This window comes from Aethalodelphis obliquidens, unplaced genomic scaffold (genome assembly GCF_003676395.1).
Source record: "Aethalodelphis obliquidens isolate GAN/ISIS:26980383/991018 unplaced genomic scaffold, ASM367639v1 scaffold51, whole genome shotgun sequence".
NCBI lineage: Eukaryota > Metazoa > Chordata > Mammalia > Artiodactyla > Delphinidae > Aethalodelphis > Aethalodelphis obliquidens.
The window spans coordinates 15,236,261-15,254,484 of record NW_020837995.1 but is presented as its reverse complement, the minus strand read 5'-3'; the positions used below and the strand labels follow the sequence as shown (position 1 = coordinate 15,254,484).

Genomic DNA, 18,224 nt, shown 5'->3' with positions numbered 1-18,224 from the left:
ATGTAATTGACAAAAGAATGGGGATGTCAAAAGAATGAGAAAATTGGTTGGTTTATACACGACTTTCCCCAATACATTAGTGTTTTGACCACCAAATAAAAGCAGTTTAACTCTAAGTCTACTAACAAAGCTGAATGCAGCAAGTTGTGGAGGAAAGCAGTCCTATACACACTGCTCGTTCACTCCTCCTTCTTCCTCTTGGCTCAATTTGGCCATATGCTCTGTCTTGAAAATGCATATTGAGGAATTATTCCTGATCTTTGTGCATTTGCCCTTGTTTTCATAATTCACCCTTTACTTACACTTTTTCATCATTCTTAATTAAAAAAAATTTTGTGGAGTTCTAGATATATTGTAATGTATATTTTAACTTGTATTTTCATTAGGTTTATAAATGTTTTTGTAGTGTTTTTGTGAAGTTTCATGGGTTTCACATTGGTTTTTCCCCAACATGAATTTTTCCCTAAATATTGCCAGTTGTTTTTTAAATTGAATGAACTTTATTTTTTAGATAGTTTTAGGATTATATAAAAATCAAGCAGAAAGTACAGAAAGTCCGGTAACTTTCCTTCACCATTGGTGGGAATGTAAATTGGTACAGCCACTATGGAGAACAATATGGAGGTTCCTTAAAAAACTAAAAATAGAGCTACCATATGACCCAGCAATCCCACCCCTGGGTATAGATCCAGAGAAAACCATAATTCGAAAGGATGCATGTACACCAATGTTCACTGCAGCACTATTTACAATAGCCAGGACATGGAAACAACCTAAATGTCCATCAACAAAGGAATGGATAAAGAAGATGTAGTACATATATACAATGGAATATTACTCAGCCATAAAAAGGAATGAAATAATGCTATTTGCAGTGAGATGGATGGACCTGGAGATTGTCATACAGAGTGAAGTAAGTCAGAAAGAGAAAGACAAATATCATATAATATTGCTTATATGTGGGATGTAGAAAAATTGTTCAGATGAACTTATTTGCAAAGCAAAAGTAGAGTCACAGATTAGAAAACAAACTTATGGTTACCGGGGGGTGGGAGGTGGAATTGGGAGATTGGGATTGACATATATATACTATATATAAAATAGGTAACTAATGAGAACCTACTGTATAGCACAGAGAACTCTACTCAGTGCTCTGTGGTGACCTAAATGGGAAGGAAATCTAAAAAATAGTGGATATATGTATATAGATAACTGATTACTTTGCTGTACAGCAGAAATGAACACAGCATTGTAAAGCAACTAACTATACTCCAATAAAAAAATAAGTTAAAAAAATCACCTGACATATTATAAGTAAAAAAAAAAAGTATAGAAAGTTCCCATGTATCTCTTTCCCCCTTACCCAACAGTTTCATCTATTATTAACATCTTGCATTAGTGCGGTACATTTGTTACAATTGATGAACCAATATTGATATATTATTACTAACTAAGGTCCATAGTTTACATTAGAGTTAACTCTTTGTGTTTTACAGTTCTATATGTTTTGCCAAATGCATGTCATGTATCCAGGATTAAAGTATAGTTTCACTTCTCTAAGTATTCCTTGTGCTCCACTTACTCATTCCTCCTCTTCCCCCTAACCCACCATGTTAACCCCTGGAAGCCATTGTCTCTATTATTTGTCTTTTCCAGAATGTATGTATGGAGTCATACTGACTCTTACCTTTTTCAGACCGGCTTTTCTTCATTTAACAATAAGCATTTAAGTTTCCTCCATGATGTTTCATGGCTTGATAGCTCATTTCTTTTTATCACTTAATAACATTCCATTGCATGGATATACCATAGTTCGTTTAGCCATTCACCTATTGAAGGACATCTTAGTTGCTTTGAATTTGGGGGAATTAAAAATAAAGATGTTATAAACATCACATGCAGGGTTTTATATGAACATAAGTTTTCAACTCATTTTGGTAAATAAGTAAGTGTATATTTGTCTTTGTAAGAAGCTACCATGCTGACTTTCAAAGTAGCTGTACCATTTTGTATTACCACCAGCAATAAATTAGAGTTCCTGTTGCTTCACATTCCTCATCAGCATTTGGTGTTGTCAGTGTTTCAGATTTTAGCCATTTTAATAGGTACGCAATGGTATCTAACTGCCATTTTCATTTTCAATTCTCTCATGGCAAAAGATGTTGAATATCTCATGCTGATTTTTCATCTGTATATCTTCTCTGATGAGGTGTCTGTTCAGATGGTTTCCCACTTTTTAATTGGGTGGCTTGTTTTCTTATCGTTGAGTTTTAAGAGTTCTTTGTATAGTTTGCAAATATGGCCTTTATCAGATACATGTTTTGCAAAGATTTTATCCCAGTCTGAGTTTGTCTATTCATTTTCTTAAGTTGCCAGATATTTTTAGGGAATGGTTTTGTAGGACATGAGTTGTTTTTGTTTTCAGAAATGCATGCATTGTTAAAGAAGAAACACTTGTATACTTGATATCAGATTTCTAAAACTAAACCAGCTAAACTGAGCTCACACCTCTCATAAGCAAAGCTAAGATGAGTGAGTATTTAGTGAGATTGGAAAGAGTCTACAAAGGGACCTTATCTCAATACTACATAAAAGTTGGTATAAAATAAGTTGAAGCTAGTGGCTATTGTATAAAACAGTACTTAAAACTATGAAGATTTTAAGGACAGATTATAAACCTGATATTTTGAGGACTGATTAATTTCAATATTTTTTACATAGTATTCTGTATACACAGTAATTCTTATATGACTGCCCCTAAGACTTTAGATGATGCTCAAAGCAATAAACAGTTGGGAAGAGTAAGATATGATTTTTCAGAAATGTTTTTGGCACTAGTTTCCAGAAGTACTAGGAGTCCAGATGCAGAAATCAAGGTTGAAGTAAATGGACACTTATGCAAGCCTATATTTCCTTAATGACCTTGGGACTGTCAGACAGAAATACCATGCATAATCTGAAGGATACTTTGGGAAATTCACAATTGAGATTTGTTAATGCACTCAAAAGAATAATATAAATTACAAATGTTTTTACATATTTAACCTTATTTAGAGATGCAGGGATTCCTGCGTCTAACAGACACCATAAATGAATGCATGGATGAACAAATAAATATAGTTATTCTCTCCTTTGTTTTGGGATACCTCCCTCAGACTATATACCCAATGGCTTAAACACTGTACCAAATATTACTTACTGATACTCAGCATCATCCTCACTCTTCTAATCTCTCCCTTGTATGACATTTCTCAGACTCTGTTGCCAGCGGTATTCCAACCTAAATTCTACTAATGAGAGGCACTGGTATAAAATTTAAGGGGAGGGAGAGGAGAAACCACCAATCTCAGCAGAAGCAACCTTGTACGCATCAGCAAATGGCAGATGAGATTTATGCCAGCAGCTTCTGGGCATAAGGAAGTTCTGAAACTTATCTGCTGCCACATGAAACAAAGATAATTGGTGATGGTTCCCATGATTCCTTCCTTTCCTAATTTTTCAAACCCTAGCAATAGCTCCTAGAGCTTTGCTCCATCAATCCTACTAATTATTGTGTAAACCTCTGTCTTTGTGCATTAGCTCCTACATGAAATATCTACGACTGGATCGAAAGCTTTAATTCTTTTCCTGACTGACTACCGAATAAAGCAAGAAATGAAAATCATGAAAATATACCTAGTCAACTTTGTTTATATACATCTGTATGTTTATAGTTGTGTGTATATACGTATATATTTTTAGCATGTTTAAACAGTTTGTGAATTGAAATATAATGACATGAAATCACTTCAGCCTACGATTCTACAATACACCATGAAAAAAATATATCACATTTGTATACTACTGAAAAAATATTGTTTCCAACAAAGTAGGCTCATACGCAGCCATCAGGAATGGTGTAACCCTTGTTTTAAAGGGTTGCAAAAGGGTAGAATTTTTGGATTCTGTTCAGTTTCATGAAACAGGTAACAGAAATCAAATGCAATGCCTAAAGGCAATGGAGGTTCTTTCTCTCCCCAAACAAGAAGTTTGGATATAGGCAGTCTAGGGCTTACACAATGGCTCTGTGAGGTCATCAGTGTTTCAGACTCCTATTTTTCTAATTTGTCATCCTTAGCTTGTGGCTCTTGTCCTCAAACCTGTTACCTCATGGATTCAGAGGGATACTTCACCCTCTAGCCTCACAGGAAACAAGGAATGCAAAGAACTTATTAGGAAAGATCCTTCTAGAATCCAAGTGTATTTATCCTTACAACTTCTTAGATAGAGTTGTGTCCTATGGCCACTCCCAGTATTTTAGCTGGGCATATTGCTACTAGACAAAATTGGGATTCTGTCAGTAAGAAGAAAAAGGGAGAATGGATATCAGGCAGGAAACTTGTAGTGTTCTACAGCATACAGGAAAGGAACAAATAAAAATAAATGTAAATGATGTCCTCAGAGAAAATAAGTTTAAAGCAGTATTTGTGTGACCACACTGTAGAGGAAACTATTCAAGCAAATTGGTTATTACAATAAAAAATTATGACCATCAGGATTAAGTTCAACTGTGCATAATAGAAAGACTCCAAATAGTAGCAAATTAATCAGGATAGAAATTTTCCTCCTGTTGGAAACAAGTTTGAGGTAGGAATGTGAGCGTTGCTACTGTGGCTTCATGGTGTCATCGGAGACCCTAATTCTATTTTCCTGTTCTGCCATCCTCAGTACTTAGCTTTCAGTCATAAGGTCATTTCATGGTCCATCACGGTTGCTATTGGTGCAGACATCATTTCTCCATTCCAAGCCAGCAGCAGAAGGAAGCAAGAGAGAACAAAGGGGCCATTCTTCCAGTTAAGTCAGTTCCTTCTAAGGAACCTCCTACTCAGTCCTCACAACATTTCTGCTCATACCTTAATGGCCAGAACATAGTCACGTGGCCATGCACAGTGGCAAGTGAGGCTAGGAAATGTGGACTTTTGGCAGTATTCACAGTCATCTAAAATAAATTTCTGTTATCAAATCAAAAGAAGAATTGGATTATGTTAGTTATGAAGTCTATCATCACCATTTATAGGATTATATTCAAATATGCAGGACAGTGTGTGGATTGAACTTTATTATTCAACACTCCAAGAAATGTATTTTCCCTTCTAAATGTTGTCATTGAAAATTGAGAATGATATTGCTAAAAGGGGCAATTATTTAAGTTAAAAACAATATTTGCTATAAAGTAACCATTTTCATTAATACTCTTTGAGTTAGGATACCAAATTTGGAATAGTTACAAATATTACCATACAATATCCATGGCTTTGGGCAAATGAAGCCTAATTCATGGAATTACTCAAGAGGAGGGAGTAACTATGCCTATAGGAAGGGAGGTAGGGCAGAGCTGTTGGAAATTTGCTCTTCTGATCTTCCTTTTAATGGAGTTACTGGGGTGAGATTGAGGAAAAGGCAGGGTGATTTAAGTTAAGAAATTAGAACGTGAATAAAAATTGAGACTCAAGTAAGTTACCAGGAATTACAGCAGTCTTTAGTCTCCAAAGAAAAAAACTGTCCCAATATTGCTTACAAAAATCAATAGTAAATCTGTTAATGGGCAATGACCCTAGCATTGTAAAGTGGAAAAATGAAACAATTATCTAAGGAATTCAAGCAAAACTCTTGGTATTATCTGAATTATTTGAATAATTGAGGTGAAAGTGGAATTTCTGCCTGGATTATTCAGATAATTGCTTAATTCTAAACTTCTCTTGGCTAGTAGAGAACTTTCTTCAGTATGTAATTTTCGAATGGTAAATGCTAAAAAATAGACTCCTAAGTTAAGCAGAGTAATAGAAGGAGGGAGAAGGAGAGAGAGAAAGGGAGAGAAAGGAAGAGAGAGACAATAAGTAGTTAATTGTCAGAATAGACCTGTTCTTTCCAGTGACAATAACCAACATCCACTTTTTCACCATAGAATTCTATGGTGAAAAGGTAAATTGTATATGGATTTCAGTATAACCTGTTGTATTTTTTAAAGTTATAAACTCCTTTCTAAGTTCCAATTCTCTAAAGTTTGGAAACAGTGGCTTCAAATCCAGCCATTTCATTTTGTAAAGCCAAGTAAACTGACTTAAAAATCATAGCATACTTTTTCTTTGACTTCATATTATTGGTCTTTGCCTTCAGTTCTTTAAGGCAAATTAAAAGGATGCTAGTTGCTACTCTATTCTCTTCTTTGGTAGCAGAACCCTAGGCAGTGAGCCCAGCTGAAAAATTATTTGCCCACCTCCCTTACAGCTGGGTGTGTCGTGTCACCAAGTTCTAACCCGTGAGTCGAAGTGTTGGGTGAGATTTCTGGATAGAATTCTTCCTTTCTGAACTGCTTCTGGTCTCCAACGTGACAAGATGCCTAGATCTCCTGTAGCCATCTTGGGCCATAGGGTGACCTTAAAAATGTTAGCCACACACTAGGATGGTGAAAGGTTAAGATAGTAGAAACCTGAGTTCATGGTCATTGTGGAGCTACTGTATCTGCTCTGGAATGCCTCCCTCTGCACTGTTTTTACTTAAAAGGGTAATAAGTTCTATCTTGTTTAAGACACTGTTATTTCTAGGCTCTGTTACCAGCAGGTGAACACAATTCCTAAATGATACACATATTAAAGTATTATTTGAAAATATTTTGGAATTTTAGGGTTAAGTTTCCAGATATGTATAATGGTTCTCCCTCTCTCTCCTTTCCGCCTTCCTTCTGCTACTCTATTACAAACAACTGTAAACACACACATTTCAATTTGTGAGATAAAACTATGTGAGGTTGTATCGGTAATACATTTTGTGCAATTGCAAAGGAAAGATTTTGCAGTAGGAATTGTGAGAAGATAAAAGCTAAAAGCATTAACTCGAGGATTTTTCAGTATGTGTATATGGACTAAAAAAAAGTAAATAAGGAAGGAAGGAAAATATAGAAATGGAATGTAGCAATAGGATGTTAGTAAATTTTTTCTTTTTTTCTTTTTTTCAGGTTTAAGGAAAGTACAATATTAATAGCAAGCGAGGGAGGCGAGATCAGTCTACAGAGCCCTCAGACGGAATAGTAGGTATTAATCATTTTCTCTTCAGAAGCTGCCCCAATTCTCTCCATCTTTTGAGATTCAGCTCTTCTATGAAGTTCTCACGGCCCGCCTATAGAAATTAACCTCTGCTGTTTATGCATCTATCAGGACTAGGGCCAAAGTACAGTGAGGGAGGTGTTTGTCTTAGGCACACCATTTAAGGGGTGCCAGAAAGCTCAGTAATCAAGATAAATATTTTAATGAAATATTTTAATTACCACACTACAGCATGCAAGCCAGTTTCCTCTTTTTCTAAATAAATTTTTAATTACACTTCACATTTATCTCTATTACAGCACTCAAACAGTGCTTTTTATAAATGTTCTCTCCCAACAGAATAGGCTGTACTCATTTTTGTATTCCTCATGTGCCTACTACTCTATTTTAAGCATAAAGACCTCCTAAAAATATTAAATTGAATCTACTGAAGGATTTTGCAAGAATATACTATATTAGAGACTGCAGGGTTAAGTTTTTATCTCAATTCAACAATAGCCAAAGAATAACGAGTGATGAATGTTTTCAAAGTACCTACAATTCAGTTCTATGAATATCACCTGACTTCTCTTTGACTAAAACCCTGCTCAGCCTGGAGAAAGGGAATTGTAATACTACTTTATATTCATATAACACTCTGCCCTACATAAAGTGTTTTCTTTTAATCCTCATCTTAATCTTGCTAAGTAGGTATTATTATCCTTATTTATTATGGAAAGATTGAGAAGTTAAGTGATTTGCCCAAGGAGTTACAGGCAAAAAGTGTCAGAGCTGGGGTTCTAACCCAGGTTTTTTGTGTCAAAATCCAATGCCCTTTCTGTACTCGGAATGCTAAATCTTAGGGGATTGACTGAGGAGAAACAATTCATTCAGCAACTATAATAGCCTGTGTTGTATGTATGAAACAATGTCAGTAGCACCCTAAACAGCAGTATTTTACCAATTGTACTCATCATGATTAAAATTGTCCTGATTCTTACGTGTGTGTGTTTGATGAAGTAGCTCAACTCTTCTGGCATAGTGTTGGATGTTTTATGGCATTTTTTAGTCCAGGGAAAAAACCTACACATTGAAATGTCAAAGAATGGGGGAAAGTGAAGAAATTATGTATTACCTGAGTGTTAGTTTCTAATACAGCTTTACTGCTAATGTGTGCATGATATTCTGCAAAGCATGTAAATCATACATGTTTGTCTCTTTATGAAAAGAAAGATTTGGTAAAGTCTTTGAACTTTTCAGCTGAAAACGTTTATTTCAACATGAAATATTATTATAGTACTCCCAAGTTAGGAATTAAGTTTAATGGGTTTCTTTTTCATACTTAGAGGAAAAACTCTATGACTATATTTTAAAATTCCATACGGTAATTAAATTTGTTTGAGAACCTATAACTGCTTCAAATATAATTTCCATCAGTATATAATAAACACAACCCCAAACCAAAATGTCCATTATTGGCCAATCTAGTAGAAGATTTCTTATGAAAAGTATAGTTTCTCCTCATTGATTGCTACTTGGAGAATTAAAAACTTTAGTCTTTTTGTAAGCTCATGGCGTCATTCTCAAGAACAACCTGAACTCAAAGAAATTCAAAGCCATTCATTTGGTGAATTGCAACCTGTCATCAATAACTATTTATTGAATGTCCACAGGGTGCATAGGCATTGAAGTGGCAAGTGATTTATTTGCATGATTCAAAGGATTTCTAAGGGAAGTCCGAAGATTTGAAGACGTTTTTAAAGATGCAAAGCTGTGTGTGCTACTCTAATTTAAACTGCCCCTACACGGAATGGTTAGAATAGTCTGGGTTTGAGAACTCTAGGGATTTCAAACACCCAGAGCCGACTTTTTTAAGCGAAGACCCCATTGGGTGCCAAACGACAGATGGGGCTGGTGGTGAGAACACGGCCCCACCAGGGGCTTCTGGACAAATCAAGCCCTCCCCGGGCTGAAGCAGGGCCGATTGCGGCCGCGTCGGTCATGGCCCGCCACCCCATCCCATCCCTCCCCTCCCCTCCCCTCCCCTCCCCCCCCTTCCCCCCCCCCCCATCAGCTCACACCATCTCCCAGTCTCCAAGCCCCGACCGGTTCTCGCGAGATCCGGGCAACTGAGCGCTCGGGGCCTTTTCAAATCGGGATCCGTTACCGCTTTCCCAGCCGCCGCCATTGTGGCGCTCGGAGCCCCTCAACGCAGGCGGCGCAGGCGGAGGCCGTGGCGGCGGGATGGCCGACGCCGACAAGCCCGAGGTGCTTAGGGCAGCTGGCAACGACAGCCCGCATCGGCAGCCCGCGGAGCCGCCGGGCGAGCCCCGGCGAGAACCTCACCCGCCCGAGCAGGAGAAGCAACCGCCGCAGCACAGCAGCAGCTCCAATGGCGTTAAAATGTATTGTCTTTTCCTCCGGGGACTGGGACGAGGTGGGGGGGGCGGGAAGTCGACCGGGGGGCCCCACGCAGGGCTGAGCCTTGGGCCGTGGGCGGCGGGAGGTGCAGGTGCAGCCGGCCCTCCCCGTCCGCCCCGAAGCGGGGGATCCCGGGTGTGGGCCTGGGGTCTGGCGCCCCTCCCCTGCTTCTGGCCCAAGACCGTGAGTCACCCCTTCTTCCCTGACTTCGGCTGGAAAACCTTTCAGCAGAGGTCGGCGGCCGCCACAGTTTGCAGAAAAATGGTCCCCCTTTTAAAGGCCAGTAGTTAGTGTTCATCACTAGGGAGTAACTAGGGATGACATCATCGGACATTTTCTCTTAACCACCGAAGACGTTTGTAAAAGGAATATCCCCCCATCTCCCCGTCCTCATTCTGAGCTTTATAAGTTCACTGTTGTTTTCTAAAGTATGTATTCATTTCTTAACTGATATATAGCAAGAGGAAGTTTAGTAATATGCTGTGAGACTGAATCCATTGTTACCCTTGAATTGGTAAGAGGTACTTTAAAAAGGGAACTGTGCGTGGTGCCTTGCTCCGCCCCCCCCTCAACTCCCTCCCCCTGTTTGTCAGCCACGCAGGCTATTTTAAAAAAAAAACTCAGTGCGGGATGGTAGGATATTAATTTTGGTAAAATGGTAAAATAAGATCTTTTTTAGTTGAAAAAACCCCACTACTTTTAAGATTGCAGCTGTCATCAGTACCGATAAAGAATGTAGTCGATTCGAATCCATAATAATGCTGTGCTCCCCTTTGTTCTTGTTATATAGGGGGAATATGAAGTCAGGCATTTGATTTGCACATGCCCAGCTCTTTAAACCTGAAGTTGAAAGTATGTTAATAATTTAGTGAAAACACTAAATTTAGTAGAAAGTGAAAGTGAACATAAGGTTCACACAAAAATAGGAAAGGTAAATGTTTTTACTTTTCTTTTGTATAAGAACCTGTGTAAGAACAGACCTGGACCAGTCTGTTTAAGGGTTGACTGCAGATAGATAAGGTAGGTCTCCCAGCTCTGTTATGTACTCTTGCTCTCAACTGGATTTGAATAGGATAGGCAGTATCTTCCAGGCAAAATAGAGGTGGAACGTGGTGCACTTAGTAACTGAAGACCCAGAAAGTGAATGAAGCACTTTCTACCCTGCCTGCCAAAATGTGGGCTTTCAGGGACTTGGCATCATAAATACAAATGAAAACTAGGAGAATGATAAAAGCATTTTGTTTATACCTAAATATGGGCCTGCCACCTCCTGAACAAAAAGTACAGCCTTGAATTATGGAGAGAAGCCGTGCTATACTTGGGTATGATTAGTTTAATAGTCTTGGTACAGATAAAGCTGGTATCTAAACCTCCATTAGATCTAAAAGGCTCTAATCCCTTTTAAAGTCTCACTGGGGTTTAGCTAGACAGAAGAGGACAGAGGTGGGAAAAGAATCCCTTTCACTTCTGATTGAGGAAGAGGAAAACATAAGGTGAAGCAATGTTACCAGTAAATACAAATGCAGATTCTTTTCATATTGCTTATAATTCATCTCTCTCCCTCTTTTCCCAGTTGAGTAAAGAAGCCAATTTACTGTCAGAGGTTTCTTGTACTGCTTATTCCTTAAGAACATATAATGGTCTATCATGGGTCACTCACATTGAATAACTAGGGACATTTACCTGCATCAGTCTAACAGCCTTTTTTTGTTTTGACCCTGGGCACCAACTGGAGTAGTTTACAACCCAACACATAAACCTTGAGTTGATTCACCATATATTTTTAATGATAAGAATTCATAGAGGTGATTAAAAATTACCAAATATTGCCTTAAAATATATGTTGCTTAGAAGTGGACAGAATGCTGTTTGTCATCAAGACTGAAATGATTTTTACTGAGGTTAATTCATAGTAATTAAGGATGGAGGCAGCTATGTCTTACTCCTGTTTGTATTTCCCAAGTCCTTATATTTAAAAAGGTGCAATAAACATTTAAGAAATGCAGAAGTGAACTTATATGATCATGAAACTCACGTACAGAGGATTTATTTGGCATGTTCACATCTTTTGACAAGAAATTAAAGATGTTTCCATAGGTCTCGTCTTTTTCTTTATGCCAAAATGGTATACTAGCTCTCCTTAAGTGAATAGAGAGAAAAATAGCAGTATTGTTATAACTCTTTATTATTCATGTGTGACTAAGTAACACCTTGGAGCATATGGAGATTCAGAGTTACATTACAGTGGTTGTATAAAATATTAAGTATTGGTGCAAGGTGTAGTGTTTGAAGTAGAGTAGTATTTTTTATTATATTAGGAGTAAAGAATGGAACCGGGCTTGATTTTGGATCTCATAGCATTATGCTTTTTAAGTCACATATTGAAACTGTGTGTCCTCATTTGATGTTGGATACTGATTTTTCAGAAATTGATGTTAATTCGGGTAGACATAATTTAGTCTTAAGAGTAGATAATGTTTTTGTGACTTAGAATCATCACAGTCTTTATTTCAAGTACATTACAAGGGAGATTGCTTAGATGAATAGTTCTGGAATTATTACATGGAATTCTGGATATAGTGCCAATATTTTGATATTATGTAGTATCATTTTCCTACGAGTTTTCACATATATCTTTACTGTCTTTCCCATAGTGTATTTATGACTTAGAAATGAGTTCAGAAATTGAGTAATTACAGTTCACTTTCTTAATAATCAGACTACACCTCTAGCAACTAAACTGATCTACCTTCCATAGTAATCTTAATTTATGCATTGTAGATGAGCAGTTTAACAGTATCTTTAAGATGCCACTAATTGGGGAGAGCTTGAAGAAATCTCTCCCTCTGGTCATCCCTTGAGTAATAAAGAACATATCCTATATAATAACTTTACCTCTTAATGAAATTGTTAGATTGTTGTAAGCTTACAACATCCATGTAAGAATAAAAGAACATAGCGAGTGATTCAGAACTTTGTTCAGTTTTCACAGTTGGTTTCATCTAGGAATAAAATAGGCAGGGGAAGGTGTATTTGGATAGGGACTGTATAGATGTCTGCCCACCTGAACAGAGACTTAGTTTATTTTAAAAAACCTTCATTGAATTCAGCCTGTTATGTAAATAGGTTCTTTGGGGGATTAAAAAGAAGGGTTTGTTCTTGTATCCACTGTACTCAGAAACCAGAGAAAAGTGCTCTGTGGCTTTTTGACTGCTTGCTGCCATTTGTAGGAGTGCCACTCTGTTCAGACAGGTAGGTACTTGCTAGAGTTGGACAGTTGAGAAGACTGCTTCCAGGCATGCTGTTTCTGATGAGGGAAGATGTTTGATAGTGAAGGTGTCCCTGTCAAGGTCTAAAGAGGTAGCAAAGCATGTTTGGCCCTAATGTGTCTTCCTTGATTTTAGCAGTTTTTCTGGCAGACAGTAGCATCATCTATGGGTTCTTAATTGACTATTCATTCAAAAATTAATATTTATCAAACACATGTTACCACGCTAGATGCTGCTGACACCAATGCAGATAGTTTTTGTTCTCGTAGAGTTTTACATACTATATTTATGGCTGTGTTGTTACCTGCTCAGAAAAACAGTGTCTGAAAACTTCACTATATTGTGGAACAAATGACTACAGTAAGAGGTGTGTGTGGAGCACTGCAATGTATAGATTCCCACAGTCGCTTGGCTTAGAAGATAATATAGAGCCTGGATTATGAAACCTGATTGGTTGTCAGAATAATCCAGAAAGCTTTAAAAGATTTAGATTCCTGGATGTCATTCCCAGAGATTTTTCTTAGTATATGTTTGTGAAAAATTGCTTTAAAATCGAAGTTTTAATTAAATAGTTTTAAATTCACTAGGGTAATTAGTGACTTAAAAGAAATATATTTCTTCTGTAAAAAAAAAATTACTTTTGAGAAGTAAATTGCATTTTTAAAATGTATCTCCAGATTTTTATCTTTAGGGTTTGCTTTAAGTGTATACTTAACATGTTATAGGTGCTTGGTGGATAGCATCATATAGTTGTAATGTGATTGCAATCTTATAAATTAAATATTTTTCCAGTTAGGACCTCATTAAAAAGTAGATTTGTAGGGCTTGCCTGGTGGCGCAGTGGTTGAGAGTCCTCCTGCCGATTCAGGGGACACGGGTTTGTGCCCCGGTCCGGGAAGATCCCACATGCCGCGGAGCGGCTGGGCCCCTGAGCCATGGCCGCTGGGCCTGTGCGTCCGGAGCCTGTGCTCCACTACGGGAGAGGCCACAACAGTAAGAGGCCCGCGTACCGCAAAAAAAAAAAAAAAAAAAAAAGTAGATTTATAAAATTCTGGTTCATGTTGCATTTAAGTACTGCTTCCCTTCTCCATCCCATCCCACCATTTTGGGTGATACTACTAATAAAAATGGCATGATTCTATGAAGTATGCTATCCTAGTTTATAGATTAAAACACAGAAAATATTGGGCATGAAAATAGGATACCTTATCATTTTTCTATGTTGACCAATTTGGGAAGAGACAAAAATTATGAGAGTCGTATGGGAGTATATAGATAAAATTATGTTTTAATTATGTTCTTAAAGCAGTGGAAGAGGAAAGTTTTGGGAGGAAACCATTAACCTTTAAGAGAGAAACTTTTTCTGGGTCTCATTTTGCAAATTAATTTTTGTAGAGTTCTGAATGAGGCCCAGAAAGTTAATTCTCCATTAAAGGTGGAAGTTTTAATATACTCTAGGAATAAAATCACCCATTTTACCCTCTTGTCAGGTTCTAACAACGTTTATTAAGTAGTATGATGGGAAAAACTAGGTTTGTTTGAATGCTGCAGCTATTTAATACAGAATAAAAGGAGGGTTGTTAAATGAGAACTTTGGTAATATGCCCAAATCATTGCTTTGAAAAGACATTGAGTAATTTCAAAGCCAGTAGGCTGACTCTCCAGCTGCTTTGCTGAGGTCTAACTTAGGGGAGAATTTTGTGAAGTGAAGTGATAAATATGAAATATTTATTTAACGTAGACTTATATTATGGAAGCCCTGCTGAGGTTTTCTTTTTGTTGTTCTGTTTTTTGTTTTATTTTTAATTCACAGGGAGAATGATGAATCGGTCAAAGAAGAGAAATCTGAATTAAAAGAAAAATCTACAGGAAATAAGAAAGCCAACAGATTTCATCCTTATTCAAAAGATAAGAACTCAGGCACTGGAGAAAAGAAGGGTCCAAATCGTAACAGAGTTTTTATTAGCAACATCCCATATGACATGAAATGGCAAGCCATTAAAGATCTAATGAGAGAAAAAGGTAACTATTTTTGAGAAACCCATTGTTGGATAATTTTCATATAGAATGAGAGGGAGCTAAGCAAACTTTTTTTTATTCCTCTTAGCCACACAGACTCAAAAAATTGATTTTTTTGACACATAAATTAATCTTTTCCTCTTCTTTCACTTGACACAATTTCATTACAAGGTAGTACGGATAAATGAAGTTTTTTTTTTTTTTTTTTTTTTTTGCCATTTTAGTGGGGTAGTAGCGAACCAGCATATGCATGCCACCAAGAATTTTGTTAAAGTGATTGCTTTGTCTAGTTGAAGTTTTTATAGATTTTTAAAGGCCTATTGCATTAGGTAAGCAATATATTTAGCGTGTTAACGTATGAATAATAAGGTCTGATTATTTTTTTTTCCAAAAGCTGTTTTGTTATTATCTTGGTGGAGTCTGGAATCTGGCTGTGGAATTCATTTTGTTTGCATTGTCATGAATGCCATGATGCTGTCTCTGCAGTTCTATATTAAAATTGTGTTACTGCTGTTGCAGTTTTGTTTTCAGAATAACCTGAAAACCTTCATTTTATATACACGGTTGATTTTGGGGAAAAATATTTTTAATACTTGATCTTGTAAAAGTTAGTTTTGTTATCTCTTGAAAAATTGAGTTTCAACAGTCCTGCAAACTACTTACTTGGTTTTGAGGCTGATCTCTTCTAATAAATAAAAAAAATTTTGCATTGGTGTATCTGTTGTAAGGTGACAACTATTTGATTGGTTTTATTCATTGACTTTATTTAGAAAGTGTGTGGCTTGCTGTGAAGCATGACTTGTAAATTTAGTTTACTGACGGCAAACAAGATTGAAGACATTCAGGTAGAAAGTCACCTTAAAACAGCTGTTGTGTGTAGGCGACCAAAGTTATTTGAAAAGTGCTAATGTTGATGTTTTTAATATGATAGGCTAAGGGACCATTTGTATGTATATGTGCATTTGTTCACCAACTATATCATGCTGGCCAAAATATGATCTGTAGCATGAATTAGGTTAATATGGTTGTTAGCTTTTTTAGAGAATGTGGATGATGTACATTTCTGAAAATTAGTTAAATTTACATAGCCATTGACAGGAGGTATGTTGGTCTGGTTTTGATTGTTGGTGAATAATAGGTGCTTTTCTGTAGAGTTGTGCACAGGTGTGCAGTAAAGCAAGATATTGGTGTTTAAATGTATTGTTTCTTGGTATCTTCCTTTTGTATGTCTTATGTAGTTGGTGAGGTTACATACGTGGAGCTCTTTAAGGATGCGGAAGGAAAATCAAGGGTAAGTGCTGTGGGCAATCATCTGCTTGAGGTTTAAAAGTTCCTCAGCAGTTTACTTTTTGTATAATACTTGTACCAGTTTTTGGAAACTTAAGTTTCATTTTGCTTTACTTTATTATGAAAGATTTGAGGCTTTATACTAGCAAGTCTGACACTTATACAAACCAAACTAGCTGCCTTGAAGGGATGGGTTTTGTAAATGCTCATAAAGGGCGTTCACTTTTCTAATGCTCTAAGGTAATGCTTCTTAGCCAATAGATTTTAATATAGGATATTTTTTGTTGTGTTTTGATGTCTTTAAGGATATTTTAAAAATCACTGAATTGATAATATTTCCTAAGAGTTCTATGAGAGGCCTATAGCTTAAAGGTGTTAATTCAGAATGTACATTTGAAACTTGCACTGAAGAGCCTAATTTGGTAGCCTGCAGGACTACATAAAAGGCAGTGCTCTGACCAATTGGTATGAATAACATTGATGATTAAATTGACATAGAAGGAATTGGTTGATAGTAGATTTTGAATTTTAGCAAGAAAGCAATATATTGAGGAATATAATGGAAAGCTTTTTAACAATGTTTAATTATACTAGCAAAAACCAGTTGGGTGCATGAGAAATAAAAACTTTGTCATCACATTCAAATGGCACTTTGAACAGTAATATTGACAAGGAATTATATAAAAAATGATTCTACTAATTTGTTTCTTTAGCATAGTTCTTTTTTTAATATACTTACAACTGGATGCTATTAAATTGTGTGCAGCCAGTTTTGAGAACTTTAACATTAGATTAATATTTCCTATTTTGATTTTAATAAAATTGAAAATTTTACATTAAAAATTACTTGTGTACCATATATCTTTCAAAAATATTCATAACAATGTAAAGATAGGTATTTGAGAGCCTTCAGTCACTTCCTTGAGTTACTTTTGATTGAATTTGTGGGATGACATTACTTTAGTTTTAAAGAAGAATCATCTAAAAGTAAAAATGTGCTCCAAACTTGTTAGATGCTAGATTCTACAATCTTAAATAGATAGATCTGAAAATTTACAGAAAATTTGTGGTCACGTGCCTGTTATATTCTGGAGGTCTAAAAGACAAAGAATGATTGTATTATTGATTTTTAATGATTTAAATGTTAGAATCTGCCATTAACTTCGTCTACTGATCCAGAACTTTTTTTCTTTTGCATATATTGACAAATCTACCTGGATATAGGGTTGTGGGTAAGAATTTTCTTTTTTTATGTATCTTAAGTCAAATTTAAACTTATGATTGGAAAAAAATCTTAGTACATAAACATTTCCTATAAATTTTTTCCCCATTAAGTGTGGTTGAATTCAAAGATGAAGAATTTGTCAAGAAAGCACTAGAAACTATGAACAAATATGATCTTAGCGGAAGACCCTTGAATATCAAAGAGGTAAGATTTCTTATATTTGGAATAATTTAAACATTTGAATTATAAGGACATGTCTTGTTTGGATTTTCATCTAGTAAGGTTATTTATCTGATTACAGCATTTTTTTTAAAGAGTAGATGCTTACTAAAGCATTATATAATTGATGATAGTTTTGCTTGTACATGATTTTCCTATTTGCCCTTAAGCAGTATCCTATGTATATGATTTGTTCCAAGTTATTATAAGCAGGGGTGTATGATTTTAAAAAATTACAGGACACAGAAATTTAAAGATGACAGACTTAAGGTGCTGACTTTTTTATACCAAGTTTATACTTGGTATAAACATTTTCAGTTTTTAGACTGTGTTATTAGATTTAAGAAATATTGTAGATATTCTAGTTCATAATTAAAGTTTGCTTAATAATGCAAATACCTTATGGATTTGAATAAAATTGATACTCACTTTTAATAAAATTAACCTGAAACTATCCCAGATTAAAATTTAAGAAAAGTTATAAATCGGTTAGTGAAATTTATAACTGGAACTTGGAAACCTTTAAAGTGGAGATGTTCCCGTTGTATGAAACAGTGTATAAATATGTTGACAAAAAGAATGATTGGACGATACATGAAAACCTGTTTACAGTTAGGTGTAATTTACCTTGGAAATGATTAACTTGAATAGAAGTCATTTTCATGTCTTTCTTTAGTTCATATTGTTGATCTTACTGAATAGTTGATCACAGGCCACATAGGT

At 36.1% G+C, this 18,224-nt stretch overlaps 1 protein-coding gene across 11 annotated transcripts in view; it reads left to right on the top strand.

The window, feature by feature from the left end:
• Nucleotides 1–18,224, top strand: part of MYEF2 (myelin expression factor 2) — a 180,902-nt gene that overhangs the window by 139,008 nt on the left and 23,670 nt on the right. For 5 of the 11 annotated variants that reach the window (XM_027084225.1, XM_027084223.1, XM_027084224.1 and 2 more), the window contains 5 exons: nt 6,995–7,066; nt 14,565–14,773; nt 16,009–16,061; nt 17,282–17,289; nt 17,393–17,486. In XM_027084225.1, the coding sequence (XP_026940026.1) occupies nt 14,734–14,773; nt 16,009–16,061; nt 17,282–17,289; nt 17,393–17,486 (195 nt within the window). In that variant the 5' untranslated portion in view covers nt 6,995–7,066; nt 14,565–14,733. Of the gene's footprint in view, nt 1–6,992; nt 7,067–9,194; nt 9,467–14,564; nt 14,774–16,008; nt 16,062–17,281; nt 17,290–17,392; nt 17,487–18,224 lie in introns of those variants that run through there. The other 6 variants (XM_027084230.1, XM_027084220.1, XM_027084229.1 and 3 more) reach the window with 5 other exon arrangements.